The 25,788-nt window shown below is 42.0% G+C and overlaps 1 protein-coding gene across 4 annotated transcripts in view; it reads left to right on the plus strand.

The window, feature by feature from the left end:
* Nucleotides 1-25,788, plus strand: part of CAB39L (calcium binding protein 39 like) — an 87,734-nt gene that overhangs the window by 43,015 nt on the left and 18,931 nt on the right. For 3 of the 4 annotated variants that reach the window (XM_075851789.1, XM_075851790.1, XM_075851792.1), the window contains exons 2-5: nt 10,285-10,426; nt 11,797-11,961; nt 14,789-14,907; nt 23,468-23,636. In XM_075851789.1, the coding sequence (XP_075707904.1) occupies nt 10,316-10,426; nt 11,797-11,961; nt 14,789-14,907; nt 23,468-23,636 (564 nt within the window). In that variant the 5' untranslated portion in view covers nt 10,285-10,315. Of the gene's footprint in view, nt 1-10,033; nt 10,122-10,284; nt 10,427-11,796; nt 11,962-14,788; nt 14,908-23,467; nt 23,637-25,788 lie in introns of those variants that run through there. The other variant, XM_075851791.1, reaches the window with a different exon arrangement.

The raw sequence follows: 25,788 nt of genomic DNA on the forward strand, positions 1-25,788 counted from the left end.
TTATAATAGGATTTATTGTGGTTCTGGTATTTTTGACAGTTAAGAATAGAACCTCAGACTGTACTTTTCTTGTCAAAAATACCAGAAACCCTAGTCTTGCAAAATTACCAGTGTGAACAAAGACTTATGCTGTAAAATTAAATTTATTTTAGGTTTTCTCGATTTAAGAATTTTATTAGTGGATTTACATTATGCATTTGACTTATTCTGATTATGTTTTTACTTTTATATGGGGATTTTTTTTTTTTTTTGCGTAATTGGCATTGAAGGACCATAGACTAAATCGACAGTAGTGTTATCAGTCTGTATAATTAGTACTTGGCACTCTAGTGAGAGGAGAGATGCGAGTAGAAGTGGGATGTAACATGTTATGCAATGTTTCCAGTGAAGATATCTAGTATCTCATATAAATGTTCCAAGCACAGTTTGCAATCAATGCAATTTGATAAATTATCATATTTGTGGAGCCTCCGGGCACATTTCCAGGATTTCAAGCACTTTTCTGGGTGTTCCTTCTCCTGCCCAGCTTAATCTTTAGGTACCAACAACAAGTAGGATCTTTCTAACTCCTAAAGCTCTTTATAGTAAAACTAGTAATGTCAATGAGGGCATCGTAACTCTCCTGCACAATGTGGGCACTGTTGCTACTGAATGGACACTGGGATGCATTATTTAGGCAATGTATGGCACGGTATGGCATTGTATGAGCAGAGTATGACACTATGCAGGTACTGTATGACACTTACTATGTATCTGGGCAATGAAAGACACTGTGGGGTAAATTTACTAATGGGATTGCGCTTAGGACTTGTTGAATGCTCCAAAATGAGGCAAATTTCTAGTGCATAATGTCACTTTAAGTTTTCGACCTATTTATGCACCAAAATGCACAGATCTTTGCACCTCACAAGACACTTTTTACAAGTGTCTTGAAAAGCGGACGTGGCTTAACATGATGTAAACTAAGCTAACGAAGAGGTGGTATAAAAAGAGAAAAGTTGCTAACTTGTTAAGCGAGAGGCGCCAAATTTATCACATCTTATGCCTGTATTGTCTAAGTTTACGCTGTCTAAATCTTCGACAGCATTAGTAAATCTGCCAATTTATGTACCATCTGCGTACTCCATACAGTAAAAGGGTTCAGTATGGCACTATCTGGGCAATGTGCATTCTATTTATCTGGGCATTGTACATCACCATTTATGCGCCAGTCTTGGCTTTCTGCTCCGCTGGAGAAAGATGCAACAGTATAATTGAGACGCACGCCTCTTAATAAATCGATCGCATCTTTTCACTGGCTGGGCGAAATCCATTCCCCCCCCCCCCCCCCATCGGACATAAAATACCTTGCGCTCCCTCCTGATTGGACAATTAAAATAAAAAGCGTGCTCAGCACTCCTCTTTGCTTCTCCCCTCAGGCTCCCTCAGCATGCGGCCAGAAATACAATGTTCAGGCGCTGTATCCGTAATGACCCATAGCATGCTGAGGGAGCCTTAGGGGATGTGGAGGAGAGAAGCAAAGAGGAGTGGTGAGCGTGCTTTTTTTTTTTTTTTTTTTTTTTAAATTGTCTAAATTGGTGCAGGGCCCAGAACAGAATTAAATCTATGCCAGCTTGGAACTGGCGTAGATTTTCTATATAATTTACGCCAGTTTTCTGGTGTATATTATAATTAATTTGTTGGGCTGATGTGGCCCGCCCCCAGTTTTGGAAGCCATTGGAGGCACAAAATGCCCAAAAGTCACAATTCTAAAAGCAAATTGTACATTTTGGGCCGTTTTTGCGACTTTTCCAGGCCAGAAAACTGGCGTAGAAAGGTTATCCCCCCCCCCTTTGTATTTTTATGTACCTGGAGAGCCTGGTACACCGGCATGTTCTGCACACTTCTAGCCTGTCCTACTTCTAGACATGCCGCTTAGTGTGCTGAGCTCTCTAGACTGACGTATACACTTTCTTTCTGCATATGTGACGGTGAATCAGGCCAGATTAAAATACACTGGAAGCCTTTGTGGGAAGTAAGAATAGCGCAGTTTGCAGCTCAGTCTATTGGTATGCTGAGAGCTCTGTTTTCCAAGCTATGAGTAACCGTTGGCGGAGATTGGACATGCATAATGCCCAAGGCACAATATTAAAAGGGAACCAGTACAGTCCTCAAAGCCCGTATGTGTGAAACCTGCCCGACAGGCTACAGCATTGGAGCCGTGGGACATATGTCGGAGCCATTGCTCAAACTAGTCACAGTTTCTACATAACATCACAACTCATCCCTGACCCATTGTGTTCGTACATACAATGCTAAATCTGGTGATGGCAACCTTAATCCTACAATAAAATATTTCCCGTGCATGAACAACATTTTAAGAAAAACATAAAAAAATCATTCTGTTTCTCGTAGTAGTCGGAGCTTGCTGACCTGGCCCACTGCAACAGAATAATGTAAGACATCTTCAGCAAGTTGAACAGAACTCAAGACTTGTCATAACAAGAGGTCAGGGATTTCCTGTGACTGCTACAGGTGTTTTATTTATAAGACTTCATACAGTAATGTCGGTGACATCCGGCGCATGATTCCTCCATGAAGTGACATCGTAATGTTAACACTATAATTCAGAGGGAGTAACCAGGCTTCAGTACACTGCTGTATAGCGTTATCAGAATTGTGGAACCCGCTGTCCTAAATCCCTCTCTCATACGGTATCTCTGCAGCATATCAGTAGAATTTCGAGGATTTTGCCTAAAACAATCCTGCTATTCTGCAGTTCAAAAGACTAGTGCCCTGGGGTTATTATGAGATATTAGAAAATATGATTTAATGCTTAATTATATGACCCATATTTTTATATTCCCCATAAATTCCTTTAATTTGGAAATCAAGTCAAATTCGTCTTTTGATATAACACCGATACATTACAGACCGCCACTAATTTCCGTAGAAAAGGACTTGATAGAGAGCGCAAACTCCTTTGACACTGCTCGGATTTCTGGCACAACGTCGTAAGCAAGCTGTCAGATGTATTCATTGAATAAACATGTATGCTTGGCCATTCTAAGCGCTCATGTTTATAGGGTGGACATGGAATATGGGGTGTTAACTGAGAGCTAATTTATGACTGTACTGGGAAAGAATCAGGGTGGATTTACGGTGGAAAAATCCACTGCAGATCTGCAATAAAATCCCCAACAAACTTTCACAACATACTTGTGGATATTTTGATGCATATTTGACCTTGAATTTCAGCCTTCGCAATGCCAAGAGTGAAATTCGGGGGGAAATCGTGCATTGAAGAAAAAATTTGCATACTGCGGGGATTTCAAAATCCACAGCGAGCCCTAAAATCCACGTTTCAGTATGAAATCTGCAGAGAAACTTCACAGCAGTTTTGAGGCCTCCAAACTGCTGACTGCGCGATATAGGGGGGTGCATTGTAACATTACCTTCTGTCTCGGTCATTCAAATGCCACACTCTGCTCTGAGTGATGGCTCTAGCGGGCACTCAGGACACTGCCGTCGCTCAGAGCAGCATGCAATGAGGAGAGCCAAGGAGCACTTGCATATCAAGTGCCCATCCCAGTGGCACTTGAGACTGCAGTGCTGAGGAAACGAAAGATTGATTTCTCAGGCATGAAACTTGCAAGACCGATACAAAAGGTATAGTTACAATGCCCTTCCCTATATCGCACTGTTGGCAAACTGCCAACAGGTTCCAGGGTGAACAGGGCCTTAAATTTGTCATAGACATGAGATTTTTATCTACAGATCCTGAATGGGTACACAGCCCAAAATATATTTTATATCTATGGCCAGCTTTATACCTAAAGTATAGTAATGACTGCCTAAAAAGTAAGGGTGCAGCTCACATTCCTGATTAGCACGATCTATATGAGCCACTGAATTAATATGTGGCTAAAAGATTAGTGAGACATCCATAGCAGTTCCTGAGGTTAGTGTGATCACGCCTGCACTCTTCTCATCCATGTGATACATGGCTAAACAGATATTAAAGGGTTATTCCCAGAATTTACATTTATCACTTATACACAGTATAGGTCATAAGTGTCTGATCAGTGGGACCCTCACTGATCACAAGAACTGGGGTCCCTGAGCCCCCCATTTCTGCTCACTGCATGATCGCAGTGAGGAGAACTTCGCGGCATTGGCACCCCGGATACTCGACAGCCACTTCATGCAAAGTCTACGGGACTGATGGAGACCATCGAGTACAGCACTCTGCTGTTTTCATCAGTCCCATAGACATTGACTAGAGCGGCAGTGTGCATGCTAGACCGCCGCTTCAAAGTTGTCCTCACTTTGGGGGTGCAGTGAGGAGGAGCTCAGGACCCATGTTCTCGTAATCAGTGGGACCCGCAGCGATCAGACAGTTATCACCTATGGATATAAAATGTTGATTCTGGGAATACTGTTTTCAAATTCGGAGAACACAGGCTGTAAGTCCTTATTGTTTCACATGAACATTGTTCTGCTTTTATACAAACGGCCATAAAGTGGGTTGGAGCGCAATTATTCATCTCGAGAGAAAATTCTTCTCTAGTGAAATCATTTGTATGCTTAATAAATAATGCCAAGTTCTAAATTGTAAGATGGCAACAGAGAAAAAAAATATGACATGATAAATGCAAACTGAAGTTGTGATAATCACAGCTTGAATTGGCAAACACAGCAGAAAACAATATGTCTGTCTGGCTCTCACACTGGCATTGAGTCTACCACCGTCATCTGCACAGATGGTTTTCATATCCTTGTTTTATATATGGTATTTCCACACAAGACCCAAACTCCTGTATCCAGCTATAATCTGCCAGCCTGTATCCAGCTATCCGCCGCCAGCCTGTATCCAGCTAAACGCCGCCAGCCTGTATCCCGCTATCCGCCGCCAGCCTGTATCCCGCTATCCGCCGCCAGCCTGTATCCCGCTATCCGCCGCCAGCCTGTATCCCGCTATCCGCCGCCAGCCTGTATCCCGCTATCCGCCGCCAGCCTGTATCCCGCTATCCGCCGCCAGCCTGTATCCCGCTATCCGCCGCCAGCCTGTATCCCGCTATCCGCCGCCAGCCTGTATCCCGCTATCCGCCGCCAGCCTGTATCCCGCTATCCGCCGCCAGCCTGTATCCCGCTATCCGCCGCCAGCCTGTATCCCGCTATCCGCCGCCAGCCTGTATCCCGCTATCCGCCGCCAGCCTGTATCCCGCTATCCGCCGCCAGCCTGTATCCCGCTATCCGCCGCCAGCCTGTATCCCGCTATCCGCCGCCAGCCTGTATCCCGCTATCCGCCGCCAGCCTGTATCCCGCTATCCTCTTTTAGCCTGTATACGGCTATCCGCTACAGCCTGTGTACGGCTATCCGCTACAGCCTGTGTCCGGCTATCCGCTGCCAGTCTGCGTCCGGTTATCCACCATCAGCCTGCATCCCTATGTCTACTGCCAGTCTGTATCTAACTGCCTGTGACAAGCCAGAAGCTTCCTGCCTAGTACGAACTGTGAACTTTGGAAGATAGATACGGATCATAAGACAATCTGCCGGTTCCTGTAACCTCGGTGTGCTACACCATTGTATCCTGGTCTGCTGGGCCATCCGCTACTCACACCGGGACCACCTTAAGGGGTAGCAACCTGGTAGTCTACCCACAGCAATGTCCAGATCCCCGTACGGGGTTTAATGGGTGAAGACCGGGGAGGCTACTTAAATAACGTCCTTGGAGTTGCCCTAAAGTCAAGCTGGTGGAGTAGCAGAGTGGGTCCACAACCCGCTGGGAATAACACTTGTTATGAATTGCACTTAAAGTAATGTAGCCTGAATAATTTTCTATACTGTTTAGTAATACAATCAAGGTACATGTTGCTTGTCATTCTCTGATGAAATTTGCGCTTTGGGATTCCTTTGGGGTGTCCTGTATTTTTAAATGTAAGAATATCATAGTCTGCAGCGTTATTCTTGACATCAAAACTACTCTGAACCAGGCTCGGACTGGCCCACCGGGAAGCCAATGAAGCCTATGGTAGTCTCCTGTACCAAGAAGTGGGCCTCTCCGCTCCAGGCCACTCTCTTTTGAGTCCCAGGCACATTTTTGCATTTTGCGGTTTTGCCGTGATTTGTGCAAAATTTGTTACGATTTGTGCGGAACAACGTTGTTTCTGATACGGTTCTACTTATGTATGTCTGTGTGTGTGTGAGGGAGAGGGGAGCAGTGTGTGTGTGAGTGTGGGAGAGGAGAGCAGTCTGTGTAAGAGAGAGAGGGAGCAGTCCGTGTGCGAGTGTGGGCATTGGGTAGCAGCCTGCGTGAAAGGGGGCAAGTGGAAGAGGTCTATGAGAGAGGATGCATGGGGAACAATGAGAACTACAAAAAATTGCTGAGTCCTGAAGGCATAGAAATTAACTAGTACTATCTGTATATAACTTTAGGGTGGAACCCCAGAGTCAATTCGACTGGTGGGTCCTAGGCACCCCAGTCCGACACTGCTTGAGCTCCATTAAAGTCAATGGGGGTCCGTCACAAAAAGTATCCTTCAAATCGGTCATAACTCTATTATAAACAGAAGTTATGACACTAGTGTATAAGGAAGCCTAAGGCCAAATGCACACGATGCGTATTACGTGCGCATTCACCAGAGCAGTATGGGATGCAGACACCTGAAGCTTCTCAGAGATTTATGTGCTTTTATTTTTTATGTTTGTTTTTCTTTTTGTTTTCTTGTATTTATTAGCAACAAGGAGAACTATTCTTTCTAAGCACCTCAGATAAAAATATTTACAAGTGTTGCCATCCTTTGTAAAACATAAGACTGCCAGGCAATGAAGCAAGCCTGACCTTTAAGTGGGTACTAATGGAAACTAGAAGTGTTATTGTAAAGGAACATTTTCCATGTACAGCGTGGCATGTCTGGTCATTCTTGCATTACTACAGCATTGAACCTTATTGTGTCACAGTGGGGGCACATTCCAGTTTTACTTATTATATTCCCAATAAAGGGTTACTTGTCACCGGTTGAAGTGACGTGTTTGTGGCTTTGGGCTTTGTCATGCATGCCATGTGACAGAATGGGCAGAGCATAAGTTTTATGTTGACATTGTATTTATTGTTTTTTACTGGATTATTTTTAATGACTGTTCTTATTATTGATTTTGTATTAAGTTCCATGGAAATAAAGCGATCATGTTCAACCCCTTAAGAACATATGACGTAACTGGACGTCTTAGTCGGTAGGGGGGAGTATGAAGCCGGCACACGGACTGAGTCCACTCCGTACTCAGGTGTATGTTGTAGCCGACAATTCACTGCAACGCCCCAGATTGGAGGTAACCCCAATGATTGTCATTTAACCACTTAGATGCCTCAGCCAATACATACTGCGGCATTTAAACCGTTAGAAAACGGGGGTGCCCTCTGTCATTCAATCCCCCCTTCCCAAGACGTAATCGCGGGGTGCCTGTGGTTGTTATGGCAGCTTGTGAGCCTAATAAAGACCCCATAAACAACCTTTTCCCATTTTCCCCCTAAAGTAATGTAAAAAATTAAACATAATTTGCATCGCAGCGTCCATTAAAGTCCGAACTATTACAATATAACTTTATTTAACCCACAAGATGGACGGTGTAAAAAACAAAACGGAATTGTAATTTTTTTTATGTCACCTTAGCTTCCCAAAAAATACCAATAAGAACTGCAGCTCGCCCCACAAGAAGCACAAATAAAAGTCAAAATATGGCGACGCAAAAGTAGTACATCAAAAAAACACTGTATAAATATGGTATCGCCATAATCCTATTAACTCGCAGAATAAATATTGACATTTGAACACTGTTAAAACAAAACCTAAAAAACAATGGAGGAATCGCTGTTTTTTCCCGTTCCATCCTACAGTTTCCTAGCACATTATATGGTACATTACATGGAGGGATTAAAAACTTCAACTCGTCCTTCAAAAATCATCCCATCACATGTCGACTGATAAATTAAAAAGTAATGGCTTTTGGAAGGCGGAAGGAAAGAACGAAAATGAAAAACACGGTTAAATACATTAATAGTCCATTCCAGTATTTGATCATGGACAATGGGTGTATAACCAGGCACCGAAACCAACGGACGCTAACCTAGCCGGGTATGAATGCAGGAATAGCAGTGTAAAGCCTTCTCCTTATTGCTGTATGCAAGTCAGGCCAAGAATATGAAAGGTGTTAAGGTATTTTTATTTTATTTTTTTAAATTCACCTGGTTAGAATAAAATTGAGAAAGTACTGACTTTGCGGCTTTGCATTGCAATGGGTAAAATCTGCATGGAAAATCTGTATCAAATCCACGACGTGTGAACTAAGCCTAATAAGCAGGGATTCAATAACCAGCTGACTAATCTACTCCGTAGGCAGAAAGTTTCTGACTTGCATCTCCACTAGTAACAACGGTGAGAGAACACAGGTATGGCACCGCTCCGATGAAAATAGGGATCAGGGACCCTCCATTCTGTTAATCAGAAATTCATGACATGTCGAATTTACACATAATATCAGTTGTGAGAAAGCTTAAGTGTACACTTTTACATAATAGGACTGATGTGGCCGTGTCCCATCAGGACAACCCCTGTCCATACATCCTATTAGAGCATATGGACGTCATAGGGGGGTTCCCCCTCTTGGCACCTCCCATTATATTCCAGAATAGAGAGCCGCAATAGCAGCTCCTTCCCTGGCAGGCCCGGCGTGTCCTTTCGTTACGAGGACAGAAGAGGGCTGGCATGTAATGCTACATTTCCGGTTCTGCTTTAAAGAGCCAATATTTGTCTATATAGCTAGTGAATGCCTTGTGACTGTCATCTGAGTAGAGTGCTTCCATTTGGTTTAATGTCATTGTAATTCCGGTTACAGAGTACAATCAGCACTTTCGTCTTTCTTGCTGCCGTTTTCTAACCATTTACATATTCCCAAAAGTACAGATCGGTCGGTCTGAATGATCTTCTAATACATTTAAATGGACCAAATTCCATTTCATATGTTCATGTGACAGAAATTATGACTTTCCTCATAAGTTTTGATGCAATTTCTTTTTTTGGATGGTGGTGGTCATAGTCACGCCTCAAGAATTATTTACATCAATGCTTTGAAGTGAGTTTGTCGGCTCTTTGTATCTACATGGTAGGATTCGCAGCCAATAAGAAGTTCTTTAAATGGCGGCGATATTTATTCCTCATTTTAATTTTGAGGAAAGTATAGCAATGTCTTTTATTTGGCCTGAAGACAGACATTATATGGCTCTATGTAGGGGATGAGGGATTGTCAGAACTATATGAAGGCGAAGCATTGCCAGCGGTCTATGAGGGTTATGGATTGTCCGCTTTGTATCGGGGTGATGGATTGGAAATTCTATCTGGAGAAAGGTTGTCCGCTCTATATGGGGTTGAGAGTTTGGTAGCACTGCCTTGTTGATTTTATATAGGAGTGAGGGACTGGTAGCGGGATATGGAGATCAGGGATGGTTCGCTCTATATAAGACTGAGTATTGTTCTCCATTGGGCTGGTGTTGGTAATTTGACTGTTTTTCATGCATCCTGTGTATTTTTTTTACTTTAAATGAAGATTTATTTACTGTATGTGACGGTTAATATGCTAGTCATTTGTATATCATTTATTTGACTCACGTATTGCCGTGTGTGTGTGTCCTGTTAAAGAAGCACTCCAGGTTTTTTTTTCTTTCATTAGATACCTACCCCCCCCCCCCACACGTGTGTGTGTGTGTGTGTGTGTGTGTGTGTGTGTGTGTGTGTATATATATATATATATATATATATATATATATATATATATATATATATATATATATATATATATACTCCACAAGTATCTTATTTAGTTATTGTTTTCTATCTAAATTGTTCTGTGACTTCACTCTGACCTGATAAAATCTACAGCAGTAATGTAGATAAGAGTCAGCCTCTTCACTTCCTGATTTATGGACTGTACCAAATAGGTTCTCCACAGAGGGGAGGCAGAAACTTATTTGGTGCAGTCCATAAATCAGGAAGTGAAGAGGCTGACTCCTATCTACATTACTGCTGTAGATTTTATCAGGTCAGAGTGAGGTCACATGACCCAACTAAAGAGAGGAAATCAAAAAGTGAGTATTGCCTTATATAGTTAATAAATATATATATAATAGGGGGGATAGGTACCTAACGATAGAAAAAAAACAAAACCTGAAGTGCATCCTCAATTGTAAAAATACAAACACATTAATTTTTAGCAGTATTGTCTAATAATGTTATGTCTTCCTTTTTAAGGATATTTTTACATTGAGACAAAACAAGAAAAATGAAGAAAATGCCGCTGTTCAGCAAATCACACAAGAATCCTGCCGAAATCGTCAAAACGCTGAAGGAAAACATGGCCTTATTAGAAAAGCAGGACAAGAAGACCGAGAAAGTAAGATCTTTGTCCCATATGTCATGGGACTGATTATCATTTCTGCTATAACACAACCATTGTCTCTTCTATAATGAGCCCGGATGTCCCGTTTGCTCGTTGGTAAGAAATGTTTCCTTGCAGTGCTGGGGTCCTGAATTTCACTAAAGGTCTGCGTGAAGTTTGTATGGTTTTCCTGTTTTTAGGAGTGCACTGGTTTCATCACACATCCAAAATACATGCTTAAATAGGGGACCAATCAGGACAATATAGGACTATATTCCATATAAGGACAACATGGGGAAGGGAGGTCTCGCTTAGTCAGAGTGGGGAGCCGCTCTCAATCTTGGGGACTCAGCGTGACTATTGATTACATGGTCACTCATTGTAATACTGTGTTACTAGCTGTCTCATTTATATGCTGATTAAGAGTAGGTTCACACGTAGCCTAAACTCTGGGGAATCTCTGTCCGGAATTTCTGCACGGAAATTCTGCATTGTTTTCGCAACATATATTAACGTGCTTCGGATTTGATCCAAATCCATACAGCAAGTCAATTTCCTGACGTCTTTTGTGCAGGTGTTTTTTTTTTTTCTCGATTTTTTTTTTTTTTTTTTTTTTTTTTTTTTTTTTTTTTTTTTTTTTTTTTTTGCTTGCAGCGTGTGGATGAGATTTGTTGAAATTTTATCCACTTTGCTGCTACTGTAAATGCTGCTGAATTTCCGCATAGAAAATCCAAATGAAAATTCGGCAGTGTTTATGCTATGTGTGAGCATGGCCTTAAAAATAAATTTTAAAATTAGATCGACGGATAGATCGATCGACGGATAGATCGATCGACGGATAGATCGATCGACGGATAGATCGATCGACGGATAGATCGATCGACGGATAGATCGATCGACGGATAGATCGATCGACGGATAGACAGATAGATAGATACCAGTGTAAGAAGATAGATTTTTATGATTTTTTGTATGTTGCATCACAAACAGGAAAAGGCTGCTGCAAGGAATTAGATTTTCCCATAAGGCCAGGATCACACATGCAGTTTTTAGCTCCGTTGTTTTCTATCTAAACACAGGAATGGACACAAAAGAAAGTAGCTGCGTCAGTCTTTTCTTTATAACTTTCCTTCCTTATGGATCCGCTTCTGGCTGTGGCTCACAAACTCAGCCAAAAACTGCATCAAAACGGTGTGTGATTCTGGTGTAATTTCCCGGCTCTGACCCACTCGCATAGAGATCAATTATCACCAATATCCGGGTATTAGAATCCGCACAATTACTTGATGTTGCTTTGAAATCACAATCAATCAAATGTAAAATATTATTTTGCAATAAAATATTGTATTAAAATCATTTTGACACATTGTTTTGGTTTCTAACAGGCTTCTGAAGAGGTGTCCAAATCACTTCAAGCGACAAAGGAAATTTTGTGTGGTACAGGAGACAAAGAGCCCCAGACCGAAACCGTGGCTCAGCTAGCACAAGAATTGTACAACAGTGGCCTGTTAGTGACGTTGATAGCCAATCTGCACCTCATAGACTTTGAGGTAGGCTTCCCTTACTGCCATGTTTTCATTTCTCCGGCCCTAAATAGCAATAGTCTGGTTCTCTTCCACTTCCATAAAGAAACAAATCACTTCTGAAGACCAGAAAAAATACAACCGTTTTCAACGTGTAGTCGTTTTTTCCAAAAAGTGAACCACATTCAGAAATCTGATGGGAAAAATAAGTGCACCCTATAATTAAGTAACATGTAGAACAGCCTTAAACAAAAATAAATTGAAAATTGAACTTTTTTATTTAGGAGTCTGTCACGTCATTTTGGAGAAATTTTGGCCTTATCTTTAAAATAGGACTTCAGTTCACTGATATTTGAGGACATTTTTATGCACCGCTCTCTTAAAGAGACTCTGTCACCGGGTTTATGGCAGATAGGGCAGCATAAAGTAGTACCAGAGACCCTGATTCCAGCGGTATGTTACTTTGCAATATTCACTTGTTTTTATAAAATCCCCAGCAGTCCTCAATATTCATGAGCTGCGGCTCCCCTGCCGACCTCCCGCTGATTGACAGCTTTCCGCTTATGCACAGTATGGGGAGGAGCCTGTCAATCGGCGGGAGAAAAGCCACAGCTCATGAATTCGCTCAACTACACTTTTATGAAAAATGGAGGGGGGTGGCATTTTAATTACCCTGATGCGCCGATCGCAAGTGCCACTAAGGTGGGCACTGATGTGTAAGTGCTCCTGCGCTGCACTCTGCAAGTCTCACCCCTCTGCCCTGAGTGGCGGTTCCAGCGCTGTCCTGTTTGACCACTAGGGCCGTCACATTCAGAGAATAGATATAGTGGCATCTGTCGCCCATAGGCTATTACAGCATCTGTTAAATGTATACGTTTTTTACTGAATGCCTCTGGATATAATTGCATAGTTTGCTACACTCTTCTAAACAGAAAAAAAACTGTATACCCGGCATATACTGCCCGACAGAGGCCAAATGAATACTCTTTTGTCCTCGATCGGAGCCGTATGGACGCGTTTAGGAGCTTTCCTGATGAACATGTTAAACCTAGGGCTAAAACGCGGCATGAAGGGGGTCTTATAGAGGTAGTCACACTTCTCGATTTAATTTTGTGCATTTGAGAAGTAATCTGTGGCTGCTGATTACTCTCAAAGATTTTGGAAGTAGAAAGGGTGTACTTATTATTTTTTTTTTTTCCCCCTTGGTTTTGTAATATTTGTGTACGTTTTGGAAAAAATTACTACGTATTAAAATATGTTGCGTTTTTATGTATTTATAATTGGTGTTGGGGGCATTGCAATTTTGTTACAGGCATCGAATACAGCTGTGAATATAGAAAAGGGTAAGGTAATTGACTAAAATAAATTGAGATGGTGACAGGGTCTCTTTAAGTAAACGCTTGGCCTTAGTAAATAAATTCACTTCAATTAGTTTTGCTGGCTAGTTAGTTTGTAAAAACCCTGCTCTTTAAAATGAAAAGCAAGTGATCCCGAGTCATCTTTTCTTATTGTAAATGTTACTGAATGCTGGAAAGCCTTAAAGGGGTTTTCCCATCAGAGACATTTAGGACATATCCGCAGGATATGCCGTAAATGTCAGATAGATGTGGGTCTCCCCTCTGGGACCTGCACCTATCCCTAGAACGGGGCCCCCTAAACCCTGTTCTACTGCTCTGTGTTCCGGCTGAAGCGTGTGATTCCCGACCATGAATTAGCGAAACAGCGTAGCTTGCTGAGCTACACTGTTTCCGTAACTCCCACAGTAGTGAATGGCAGTTACGGAAGCAGCGTAGCATACGAGCTACGTTAGTTCTGCAACAACTATTCAGTTCTATGGGACTTACGGAAACAGCGTAGCTCAGCAAGCTACGCTGTTTCGCTAATTCATGGTCGGGAATCACACGCTTCAGCCGGAACACAGAGCAGTAGAACGGGTTTTAGGGGGCCCCGTTCTAGAGATCAGTGCGGATCCCAGAGGTGGGACCCGCATCTATCTGACATTTATGGCATATCCTGCGGATATGTCCTAAATGTCTCTGATGGGAAAACCCCTTTAAGCTAAAGTCAAGAATTGATGCTATGTTGGCAGATGAAGTCCATTCGAATTTAATTCGGTTAAAACAATAGAGTTGCATAGGAAAATGCGTCAGCCTCGGATTGCCAGGACTATTTACCTAGGGTGCTTTCTGCATGCCCTTTTCATCAGCACAGCGGAAGTGGCATTATGCCCCATCCTATGGATGCCCTTACTTGTCTGTTTTGATAATACTTGTCTTCACAATGCTGGAGCACCTTTTCTTAGAACTGCTTTCTGCCATCCCCCTGTTTATTACCATTGGTAATGTATAAATAAATTGACAACTGGGTGTTACCATGTTCCTACACACTGTGGCAGGGTCTGTAACCAGTGCGGACAGTGTAGGGACACACACTATTGACAGAGGAAATTGTGACACCCAGTTGTTAGTTTATTTATACATTTCCATGAGGAATAACAGAGGAACGGCACAATGCAAAGTCCTAAGAAATCAAGTCCTAGAATTTAATATTTTATGGGAATCCAAGCATTTACTTAAACAGACATGTTAATTCCTATTTGTCTTTCCCAACTCCGCTGCAATTCATTGACACTGGGCGACTGCAGGATGCATGGTTACTCTGTGCCAGTATCTTATCATATAGTGCGCCAAGTGTCACTATTTAGCCCCAGTCTACAGTGTAACTAGGCAATGGCACATTGATGATTGTTATTTTGCTATGGTTTCTTCCCAAAGTAAGGTTTTTGTTTACTTCTTTTTACTTTCCTCTTTCTGTCAGTGATATCTGGAATAATATCTAATAATTTATGTTGCAGGGTAAGAAGGATGTGTCCCAGATATTCAACAATATCTTGAGAAGACAGATTGGCACACGCTCCCCCACAGTGGAGTATATAAGTTCCCATCAACATATCCTCTTTATACTACTCAAAGGGTGAGTTATACAGTAAGTCACAATAGAGCGATACTGGTAATAGAGGTATTCCGCTAATGCTCATAATAACCTTCACTAGAATAGCCGCGGGCGAAAAACGCCACGGAAAAATACGTGCAGGCAGTTCAAAATCTGCCTCAAAATTCCTGAATGAATTCTAAGGCAGATTTTCTCTGCCCGCAAAAAAACCTCAGTGTGAACAGAGCCTTATGGAGTTTTAAGCATCTTGGCAAAGAGAACAAAGTAAAAGAATTGTACTTTTTTAATTTTTTTATTTTTTTGTATTTGGGTCGTTTTGTTAGAATGTAGCCCACCTCGGACGTGAAAAACGTCTGTTCTCCGCGTCCGTGGTGGACCCGAGTGGGCCGCAATGTCACGGATCCCACACAGACTACAGTCTATGGAGGGATGCGTGATACGCAATAAAATAGGACATGCCCTATTTTTTAACAGAGTGTTCACACGCTCCGTTGGAACAACGGTCGTGTGAGCGGCCCCATTGCAATTCATGGGTCTGTGTGACGGCCGCTGTTTTAACGGCTGTCACACTATGAAATTCACGTTTATGTGACTGAGTCGTTAGTCTATGTTCAGATCCGGCAGGGTTTACCACAGATTACCAGACACCATGGTGCGCTATTGTGTCCAGTAAAATCACGGACACCCCAACAGAACCTACTAAAGTCAATGGGTTCCGTTGGCAACCGATGGTTCCGATATTCCCTTGTTCTGCTCCTCTGACGGAGCAGAACAGCACAAAGCAGGTGTGAACAGAGCCTAAGTGTTAGGGTGGTAGCTGGAATGTCTGAAGTCTAGGTGTATAACATGCATGTCTGGAAGAACAGCCAAACTAAGCCCTTGGAGGGCATTTCTAATGGGGTAGATGTTCCAGTGGCCCTTGTATACCAAGGTGATATAAAGGGGAGTCCAATGCAAGCAGTAATTTAATCAAGTAACATCATATCAGGGATGCTGCTGCTAAAGTAGCTGAAGTGTCACATCTCCGCTAGAGGAAGCGCAGCAAACGTAACCCCATTCACTGTGAAACGTACTTAATGGAAGTGGCTTTGTTAATATTTTATCGGCTTGTTAATCATTTATCATTCCAGTTTCCATTCCGCTTGTGTTGGAATTCCATGGTTTAGGCGTTTGCCTCTATAATAATATACTCCGATCAATAGATTAACAAGTGACCTGCAGAACTTCAATGCTATTACCAATTAAAGGTCAAACATTGAAGCACGACCTTAATTTCACATTGGCGTGTACAAGCGAGCACTCATACACGGCAATGGGAAATTATAGCCATGTGTCAATGGTTGTCATATCATGCAGCTCCGAACATGGGATCCTATGATTCACTTTATCATTTTACCCAGCTGAAAGGAATCCAATTGGCTACACAATAGCAATATTTAAATATGTATGGCGGGGAGGATGAAACAGACCCCCCCCCCCCACACACACACACCTTTGTAGTCCTCATCCACATTGCTAAGATGACCAACCCCTATGGGCCACGTGTGACTGCAATTTCTGGTGGCTTATATCAATAAATGCCAGCAGCATCGGGATCCAGCTGGGCCACCCGCTCCCTCTTGTATCTGTTGCGAAGCGACAACACAAACTATATTTGGAACGCTTGAGTTCTGGTAAAAATTAATTACAAGTCACTCTATTATTCTCTATAATTATTACTGTGGTGAACTGTTTTTGCCGGAGATTTTCTTCAAAGGGGTTGTCCCACGATTCAATATCACATTCTTTTGTTAGAGCACACTAAACATAACAATTTTTCAATGTAAATAATTAAAAAAAATGCTCTTGTGTCTAAATATTCCGAAAATATTCTTGTTTTGGCCACCGCTGGTGTTCATTTTATTTTATTTTTTATTTTTTTCCTCTGTCCAAGAATAATTATCAAAAAATATTTTTATTTATTTTTTAAAGTAAATATGTAACACCACAGACCACCTTCGTTCCCTGGCCTATGTTGTTCTAGGTGTGCAGCATATATTGCAACAATGAAAATTTGTTCAGTTACATGCCCAGTAGCTCAGTCCCACCGCCACGGATCCTCTTATACACATGTGGAATGATATCAGCTATTGTGCAGGTCAGCCAATAAGAATTGGGGCACTAAAAGCCTTCTTATCTGCACTGGACATATTGGGTGGACATTCTGAGACTAAATGAAAAGAACACCAGGGGGCGCCATAACAAGTATGTAACCGCAATATACAAGAGCATTTTTGAAAAAAAATATTTTAATTGAAAAATTATTCTGCTTTGCGTGATCTAACAAAGAAATGTAATCGTAATGATAGGACAACAATGCCTTTAGTAGAACACCATAAAAATGCACTTGAGTGAAGTTGGATTGGTGTCATATAAAAAGAAATATTACTGACATTCTCTGCTTTGTCTTTTTTATTGGATTACTTTTGAATAGATTAGTTAACAATTCGAGAACTGCCATGATGTGTTAAAGCGAAGCTCCATCATTGTCAAAGAAAAGACTGTACAGTGATTTTTTTTATTATTATTTATTGTACTCTGGATGTGGCGTACACGCACACACACACACACACACACACACACACACACACACACACGCGCACACACACACAATCGCACACGTTCTTGTCACCTCTGAATAACACTGGCTCCCATTTGAATCATATTTGCCCCAGATACTGTGTAGGCTAGTTAATTAAGTAGCTTAACTGTCTTTCATAATTTTCTTATAGCATAGATTGTTTTGTGTCCTCTCTTTTAAAGCGTACCTAATATTTTAACGTGAATTTTCAGAATATGCTGTCATATAGGTGTACATGAGGAATAACACTATTTATTACCATTATATGACTTGTATTCTGCATTATTTAGCAGTCTTCCCCTCTGCAGGCTCTAGCTCTCGAGCGTGCCATTTTTGCGGCGTTTTGCCTGCGCAAAAGGCACTTAACAGCTCCGTGTGGCACCATCATTATGACACTCCATTTGGATGTTTGTAAACAGAAAAGCACGTGGTGCTTTTCTGTTTTCATTCATCCTTTTCACAGCTGTTGCGCGAATCACGCAGTTCGCACGGAAGTGCTTCCGTGCGGCATTCGTGGTTTTCACGCACCCATTGACTTCAATGGGTGCGTGATGCGCGAAAAACGGTCAAAGAACGGACATGTCGTGACTTTTATGCAGCGGACAAACGCTGCGTAAAAATCACGCACATGTCTGCACGGCCCCATAGACTAATATAGGTCCGTGCAACGCGTGTGAAAATCACGCGCATTGTACGGACGTATATCCCGTTCGTCTGAATAAGCCCTTATTCTCAGTTGTCTCTAAGCTAGTGGCTGGAGCCTAACTGCTATCATGCACTGCACACATAGATAGACATAGGAGAACAGGATCCTCCTCTTCTATCACACACACATATATACAGTGAAGGAAATAAGTATTTGATCCCTTGCTGATTTTGTACGTTTGCCCACTGTCAAAGACATGAACAGTCTAGAATTTTTAGGCTAGGTTAATTTTACCAGTGAGAGATAGATTATATATATATAAAAAAAAAAAGAAAATCATTGTCAAAATTATATATATTTATTTGCATTGTGCACAGAGAAATAAGTATTTGATCCCTTTGGCAAACAAGACTTAATACTTGGTGGCAAAACCCTTGTTGGCAAGCACAGCAGTCAGACGTTTTTTGTAGTTGATGATGAGGTTTGCACACATGTTAGATGGAATTTTGGCCCACTCCTCTTTGCAGATCATCTGTATATCATTAAGATTTCGAGGCTGTCGCTTGGCAACTCGGATCTTCAGCTCCCTCCGTAAGTTTTTGATGGGATTAAGGTCTGGAGACTGGCTAGAGCACTCCATGACCTTAATGTGCTTCTTTTTGAGCCACTCCTTTGTTGCCTTGGCTGTATGTTTCGGGTCATTGTCGTGCTGGAAGACCCAGCCACGAGCCATTTTTAATGTCCTGGTGGAGGGAAGGAGGTTGTCACTCAGGATTTGACAGTACATGGCTCCATCCATTCTCCCATTGATGCGGTGAAGTAGTCCTGTGCCCTTAGCAGAGAAACACCCCCAAAACATAATGTTTCCACCTCCATGCTTGACAGTGGGGACCGTGTTCTTTGGGTCATAGGCAGCATTTCTCTTCCTCCAAACACGGCGAGTTGAGTTAATGCCAATGTGCTCAATTTTAGTCTCATCTGACCACAGCACCTTCTCCCAATCACTCTCAGAATCATCCAGATGTTCATTTGCAAACTTCAGACGGGCCTGTACATGTGCCTTCTTGAGCAGGGGGACCTTGCGGGCACTGCAGGATTTTAATCCATTACGGCGTAATGTGTTACCAATGGTTTTCTTGGTGACTGTGGTCCCAGCTGCCTTGAGATCATTAACATGTTCCCCCCGTGTAGTTTTCGGCTGAGCTCTCACCTTCCTCAGGATCAAGGATACCCCACGAGGTGAGATTTTGCATGGAGCCCCAGATCGATGTCGATTGACAGTCATTTTGTATGTCTTCCATTTTCTTACTATTGCACCAACAGTTGTCTCCTTCTCACCCAGCGTCTTACTTATGGTTTTGTAGCCCATTCCAGCCTTGTGCAGGTCTATGATCTTGTCCCTGACATCCTTAGAAAGCTCTTTGGTCTTGCCCATGTTGTAGAGGTTAGAGTCAGACTGATTAATTGAGTCTGTGGACAGGAGTCTTTTATACAGGTGACCATGTAAGACAGCTGTCTTTAATGCAGGCACCAAGTTGATTTGGAGCGTGTAACTGGTCTGGAGGAGGCTGAACTCTTAATGGTTGGTAGGGGATCAAATACTTATTTCTCTGTGCAAAATGCAAATAAATATATATAATTTTGACAATGTGATTTTCTGTTTTTTTTAAAATATAATCTATCTCTGACTGGTAAAATTAACCTAGCCTAAAAACATGTCTTTGGGCAAACTTACAAAATCAGCAAGGGATCAAATACTTATTTCCTTCACTGTGTATATATGTGTGTGTGTGTGTGTGTATATATATATATATATATATATATATATATATATATATATATATATATATATTTATTTATTTATTTATTTAAAAGCTGCAGCAGCATGGAGGACATCATACAGTAGTAATGGGAATCCAGTATTTGGATGAGACCGTAACACTTACCAGGAATCTGCAGCACTCCTGTGTGTGTGTCTCTTTCTTACTCTGCTCCTACTCCCTCCATGCATTTCCATAGACTTGTATGGCAAGCGTGTCTGTCTTGCTCTCTCTCTCTGCTTCTGCTTAACCTTCCCTCTCCATAGACTTCTATTGGCAGGCAGTGAAGAGATACTCCCACTTCCTGCAGTCCGTCTCCTCTGCTCTCTAACTAGACAGTATCAGAGTGCCCCACCACAATGCCAACCACAGTGCCCCACCACAATGCCAACCACAGTTCCCCAATACAACGCCAACCACAGTGCCCCAATACAATGCTAGCCACAGTGATACAACATATGGACAGCTGTAGTGCCCTCACCCTCCTCTGAACTCACCAGACAACAGAGGTGTGGAGAGGCAGGGGTTAATGGTAATGAATCTGCTCCGATCACTGCTTGAGATTTGCTGCTGCTCCCTTCATAGAAGGGGGCGTGGCTAGAAGGTTACAGACAGTACCCGCACAGATATACTGTGCTATGTGTACCAATGTCTGTCTGTGTTGTTTGTTCACTGAACAGTCATATTTTGCATAAGCCTGTGTGTATGATGTGACCGTTCAATGAGCAGATAATACAGAGATTCTGTACCCACCGCACAGGACCTGCAGCTCCCTCAACTCTGCACTGCAAGGACCTTTGAATCACGGAGCTCGGTCTCCTGCTTTATATACTGGCAGCAGCCTGCATTCTGACTATTCGATGCACCAGAAGATTACAGCACAGTTTTTTGGGACAAATAGTGCGTTTAATAGTCTGAAAAATATGGTGTATCGTAGGCCAGGCCAAATACAAGAAAAATTGGTGCTTCAACTATAGATCTGATTGCTCTAAATCGATTTATAGAGGTGTCTTGGAAGTTGTTTTTCCACCAAAGGACTTTAATTTTTATCAGTGGAGGTCTTACAGCTAGGACCACCATCGTTATCAAGAATGCAGGGCTCTGATGCTTGATGCTTTCATAGGTTTCCATAGATTCCATAATTTGCATAGTTTCTTAAGTTCCAGCCACATATACCAGGGTGAGTCAAAAATTATCTGCGCTCCGGTTATATTAAAACTTCTGTTGGCCGCGCTGTCTTATCTGTACGAGGTCGCTGTCCCCCCAGTCACTGCTGTGCAGGTTTATGTGTTACATCAGTTTATTTGTGACTGCGCTGCGAGAAACAATGGCTGCCTCACTTTGCACGAAAGATCAGCGTGCAGCGATCAGTTTTCTGTGGTCTGAGGGTCTGACTGGTGCCGATATTTAGCAAAGACTTTGTGCACAATATGGAGAGAGTGATTTGTCGCGATGAAGTGTGTATGAATGAATAGAGGAGTTCAAGGAAGGTCGCACAAGTGTCAGCCATGAAGATGGAGCCGGACGCCCTTCCATGACTGATGACAACATTGAGCGTGCACGTGAACTGATTCTATTGGATAGACGAGTATCCGTGGATTATGTCCCCTGAAGAGGCCCTATGAGGACGAAGCTTCACGTCTGATGATGAGGTGAAGACAGCGGTGCATTTGTGTCTCGCAGCTCAGCCTCAAACATTTTTTAATGTGGGAATACGAAAGCTTGTTGACAGATGGACAAAGTGTATTGAAAAGCAGGGAGATTATGTCAGAAAATTATGTATTTATTTTTTCTGAAAGTTTATTAAAATAAATTCTACAGCCAGAGTGCGGATCATTTTTGACTTACCCTCGTATATGGACAAGCCACTGTCTTTGTAAACCATGAAGGGCACGCAGCACATGGCTAAAAGGCGGCACATGTCTAGTATAGCAGACCTATTTTTTGCCAGGATCCCTGCAGGATAGCGAAGTTCTCTCCTGTGAAAAGAGGTAACTATTAGCATTGTTTAGAAGGCCTATAATCTTATTTCTTTTTTTATAGAGGAAAAAATGGTAACCATTCCTCTCTAATGCTGTACTAACAAGATTACATTTTAATATAAAATGGCACCAAATAATTTCCGGCTTGTAGGTTGTAGGTCTGATTTTAGGATATAAGGTATTGGTACATTCTTCTTTTTCTTTGCATAAATTATGTTTAGCTTAACCTGATGGGAAACGGGAGTGAATTTTCATACACCAAAAAGCAGCGTGGTAAATCTCCAGAGTTTGAGGACCTGTCCGTTCTCCATACTGGTATTCCCCATGAAATAACCGTAGTAAAGCCTACTTTCTTAGCACTCTGCATTGTGCCATTCCTCTATTATACTTCACTTATAGGAAAAAATAGTGGGATTTTCGGAGATGCTGCTAGTAATAAAACCTAGATGTTTAAAAACTGAGCATAAGGCCAGGACTATACTTAAAGGTGTTTTCCCATGAAAGACATTTATGACCTATCCACAGGATATGCCAGATAGATGCGGGTCCCACCTCTGGGAACCGCACCGGTCTCCAGAACGTGGCCCCCTAAACCCCGTTCTGCTGCTTTGTGTTGCGGCTGATCCAGGTGAATTCCGACCATGAAAAAGGTTATGTGGTCGAGAGTTAAGAAAACCGCGTAGCTCGCTCTTCGGTAAGTCCCATAGAACTGAATGGTAGTTATGGAAACAGCGTAGCTCGCATGCTACGATGCTTCCGTAACTGCCATTGACTACTATGGGAGTTACAGAAACAGCGTAGCTCAGCGAGCTACGCTGCTTTCATAACTCCCGACCATATAACCCGGAAGTGGCGGGAGGAAGCGAGAGTAAACAAAGGTAGAACGGGGTTTAGGGGGCCAAGTTTTTGAGATCGTTGCGGGTCCCAGAGGTGGAACCCACATCTATCTGACATTTATGACGTATCCTGTGGATATGTCATAAATGTCTCTCATGGGAGAACCCCATTAAACTTTTTGTAGCTCTACTGATTGGTTTTAACTATTGAGTGACAGCTGCAGTCTACCAGATTACATGTAACTCCGTGTACTCATTTGGACGGCAGCTCTATCTCAATAGTTAAAATCAATCGGTAGATTAACAAAAAGTCTAGGTGTAGCCCTGGCCTAACCGGGTCCCTCGGCCTGCTATTTCTGAATTAAACTTTGGCAGGAAAGATTTTAAAAATAACTACATATGAAAGTTTAGTGTCATTTCAAGCTGGTAAGGAACTGATAAAGACTCTAACTATGAGCAGGTCTTGTGGAAGAGAGGGCTCTATGTATAGCCAGTAATATATACTTATTGGCTATTATTAAAGGTTGCCAGGCAACAATGTCACAATAACGAGCAAGGGGAACATTTGGTTCGTATTTGCATAATAGTATAAGTTTTATTGCGTGTAGATAGCACTAAAGCACAAAAAAAACCCGGTGCTGCTTTATATAAACTGAAGATACTTCCGTTTCTTTTAGGTATGAATCCCCTCAAGTGGCTTTGCATTGTGGAATAATGCTTCGTGAATGTGTCCGTCATGAGCCACTTGCCAAAACCGTCCTGTACTCTGAGCAGTTTGAAGACTTCTTTAAATATGTGGAGATGTCAACATTCGACATAGCTTCCGATGCCTTTGCTACATTTAAGGTAAATTATTTAATGCTCTGTTCAGTGTTTATGTCGTTTTAAAATAGAACTCCTGAGCAAGTTTATTTTCCTTGCTGTGTAATTTCAAGACCAGAAAACTTCAAGAATGCAGATATTTAAAAATGTAGTGACGTGTTCTATAGTTTATTAATAAAAGATTTACATTCACGGGTGTGTAACTAAAGGGGGTGCAGATGTATTATCGTCACTCGGACCCTGGTGCCGGAGTTGGCCCAAAGGCCTCTCTGCCACAAAAGACCACACTAGTATTATAAATGTCAAATCGTAGATATGTGCCCTATTAAAGTCCTTAAAGTGAATCTCCCCTTTTATCATCATGTTGTTTTTAGGTCCAAAATTCATCGTTGATTTTTTAATTTATCTTTACAACAATCAGAGCCCTGTTTTTCTGATCTTGAGCTGCAAATCGCCTGTATTTAAGATTTCAATTTAACCTGCTGGTTGCCTGCAGCCACCACTAGAGGGAGCTTACTGCATACTTTTTTAGCTCAATGTATGCAGTAAGCTACTAAGCTCCCTCTAGTGGTGGCTGCAGGCAACCAGCATGTTATCTTTAAAATCTATGTCTATACTGGGGATTATGAATGCTTTACCAGAAAAACAAAGCTGCAATCATTCTAAAGATATATTAAGAAATGAATCAGCGTAGACTGTTAAACATGTTTAGATTTTAAAAAGAATGCTATTCAAGGGTGGAAATTCATTACTGTTGTTTGTTTATATATTACTGTATGTAAATGGTTTTTCGTATTCCTTCCACATACCGGTGTAGCCGAGCATAGAGTTTGTCACTTAGCGCAACTCATTGCGATATTGTAATAGGAGTTTCTTTTCAAACACCAAAAAGTAGTGTGGTAAAACTCCACAGTTTGAGGACCTGTCCGTTCTCCTCACCGGTTTGATATAGTAAATGCTGGTATTCCCCATGAAATAACCGTAGTAAAGCCTCTTTTCTCAGCACTCTGCGCCATTCCTCTATTATATTTCACTTCTAGGAAAAAATAGTGGGATTTTCGGAGATGCTGCTAGTAGTAAAACCCTAAATATTTAAAAATAAGGCCAGGACTATACTTAAACTTTTTGGAGCTCTACTGATTGGTTTTAACTATTGAGTGACAGCTGCAGTCCACAAGATTACATGTAACTCAATGTACTCATTTGGACTGCAGCTGTGTTTCAATAGGTAAAATCAGTCAGTAGATTAACAAAAAGTCTAGGTGTAGCCCTGGCCTAACCGGATCCCTCTGCCCATTACTTCTGAATTAACCTTTGTTGAGGCACAGGTGGCACTGAACATACACTCTGCAATACAGGTAGTATTGGAAATTCGGAGTGGTATTATTGGGTGGAAATGATCCCTTATACGAAAATGGGAAAATCCGTAAATTAATTTGGAAGATGACTGCCAGCAATTCCTATCCGGCTGTGTATCTAAACCATTTCCAAATATACTTAGGCTAGGGTTACACCTAGACTTATTGTAGTGCTACTGATTGATTTTAACTATTGAGCTACTGCAGCAGTCACTCAAGAGTTAAAAATCTATCAGTAGCACTACAGTAGCTATGGCCTTAAAGGGGTCTGCCCATCAGGGACATTTATGACATATCCACAGGATATGTCATAAATGTCAAATAGAGGCGGTCCCATTGCTGGGACCCGCACCTATCTCTAGAACAGGGCCTCTTAAAACCCGTTCTAGCTTTCTGTGTTTCCGCTGACAGTTGTGATTTCCGACCATATAAGAAGTAAATTGTGTGGCTCGCTGAGCTACACTGTTTCCGTAACTCGCATAGTAGTGAATGGCAGTTACAGAAACCACGTAGCATGCGAGCTACAAAGTGTCCGTAAATGCCATTCAGTTCTATGGGACTTACAGAAACAGTGTAGCTCAGCGTCAGCGGAAACACAGAAAGCTAGAACTGGGTTTAAGGGGCCCGAGGTGGGACCCGCATCTATCTGACATTTATGACATATCCTGTGGATATGTCATAAATGTCCCTGATGGGAAAACCCCCTTAAGGCTGTAATGAAGCCATTTGGGCCATGCATCTGAGTGGTATAGTGTAGTCCTAATTATCGATCAAGTGTAAATTCGACTGCTATAAATTCGGTAAAAAAAAACGGGAAC

This window comes from Rhinoderma darwinii, chromosome 2 (genome assembly GCF_050947455.1).
Source record: "Rhinoderma darwinii isolate aRhiDar2 chromosome 2, aRhiDar2.hap1, whole genome shotgun sequence".
Taxonomy (NCBI): Eukaryota; Metazoa; Chordata; class Amphibia; order Anura; family Rhinodermatidae; genus Rhinoderma; species Rhinoderma darwinii.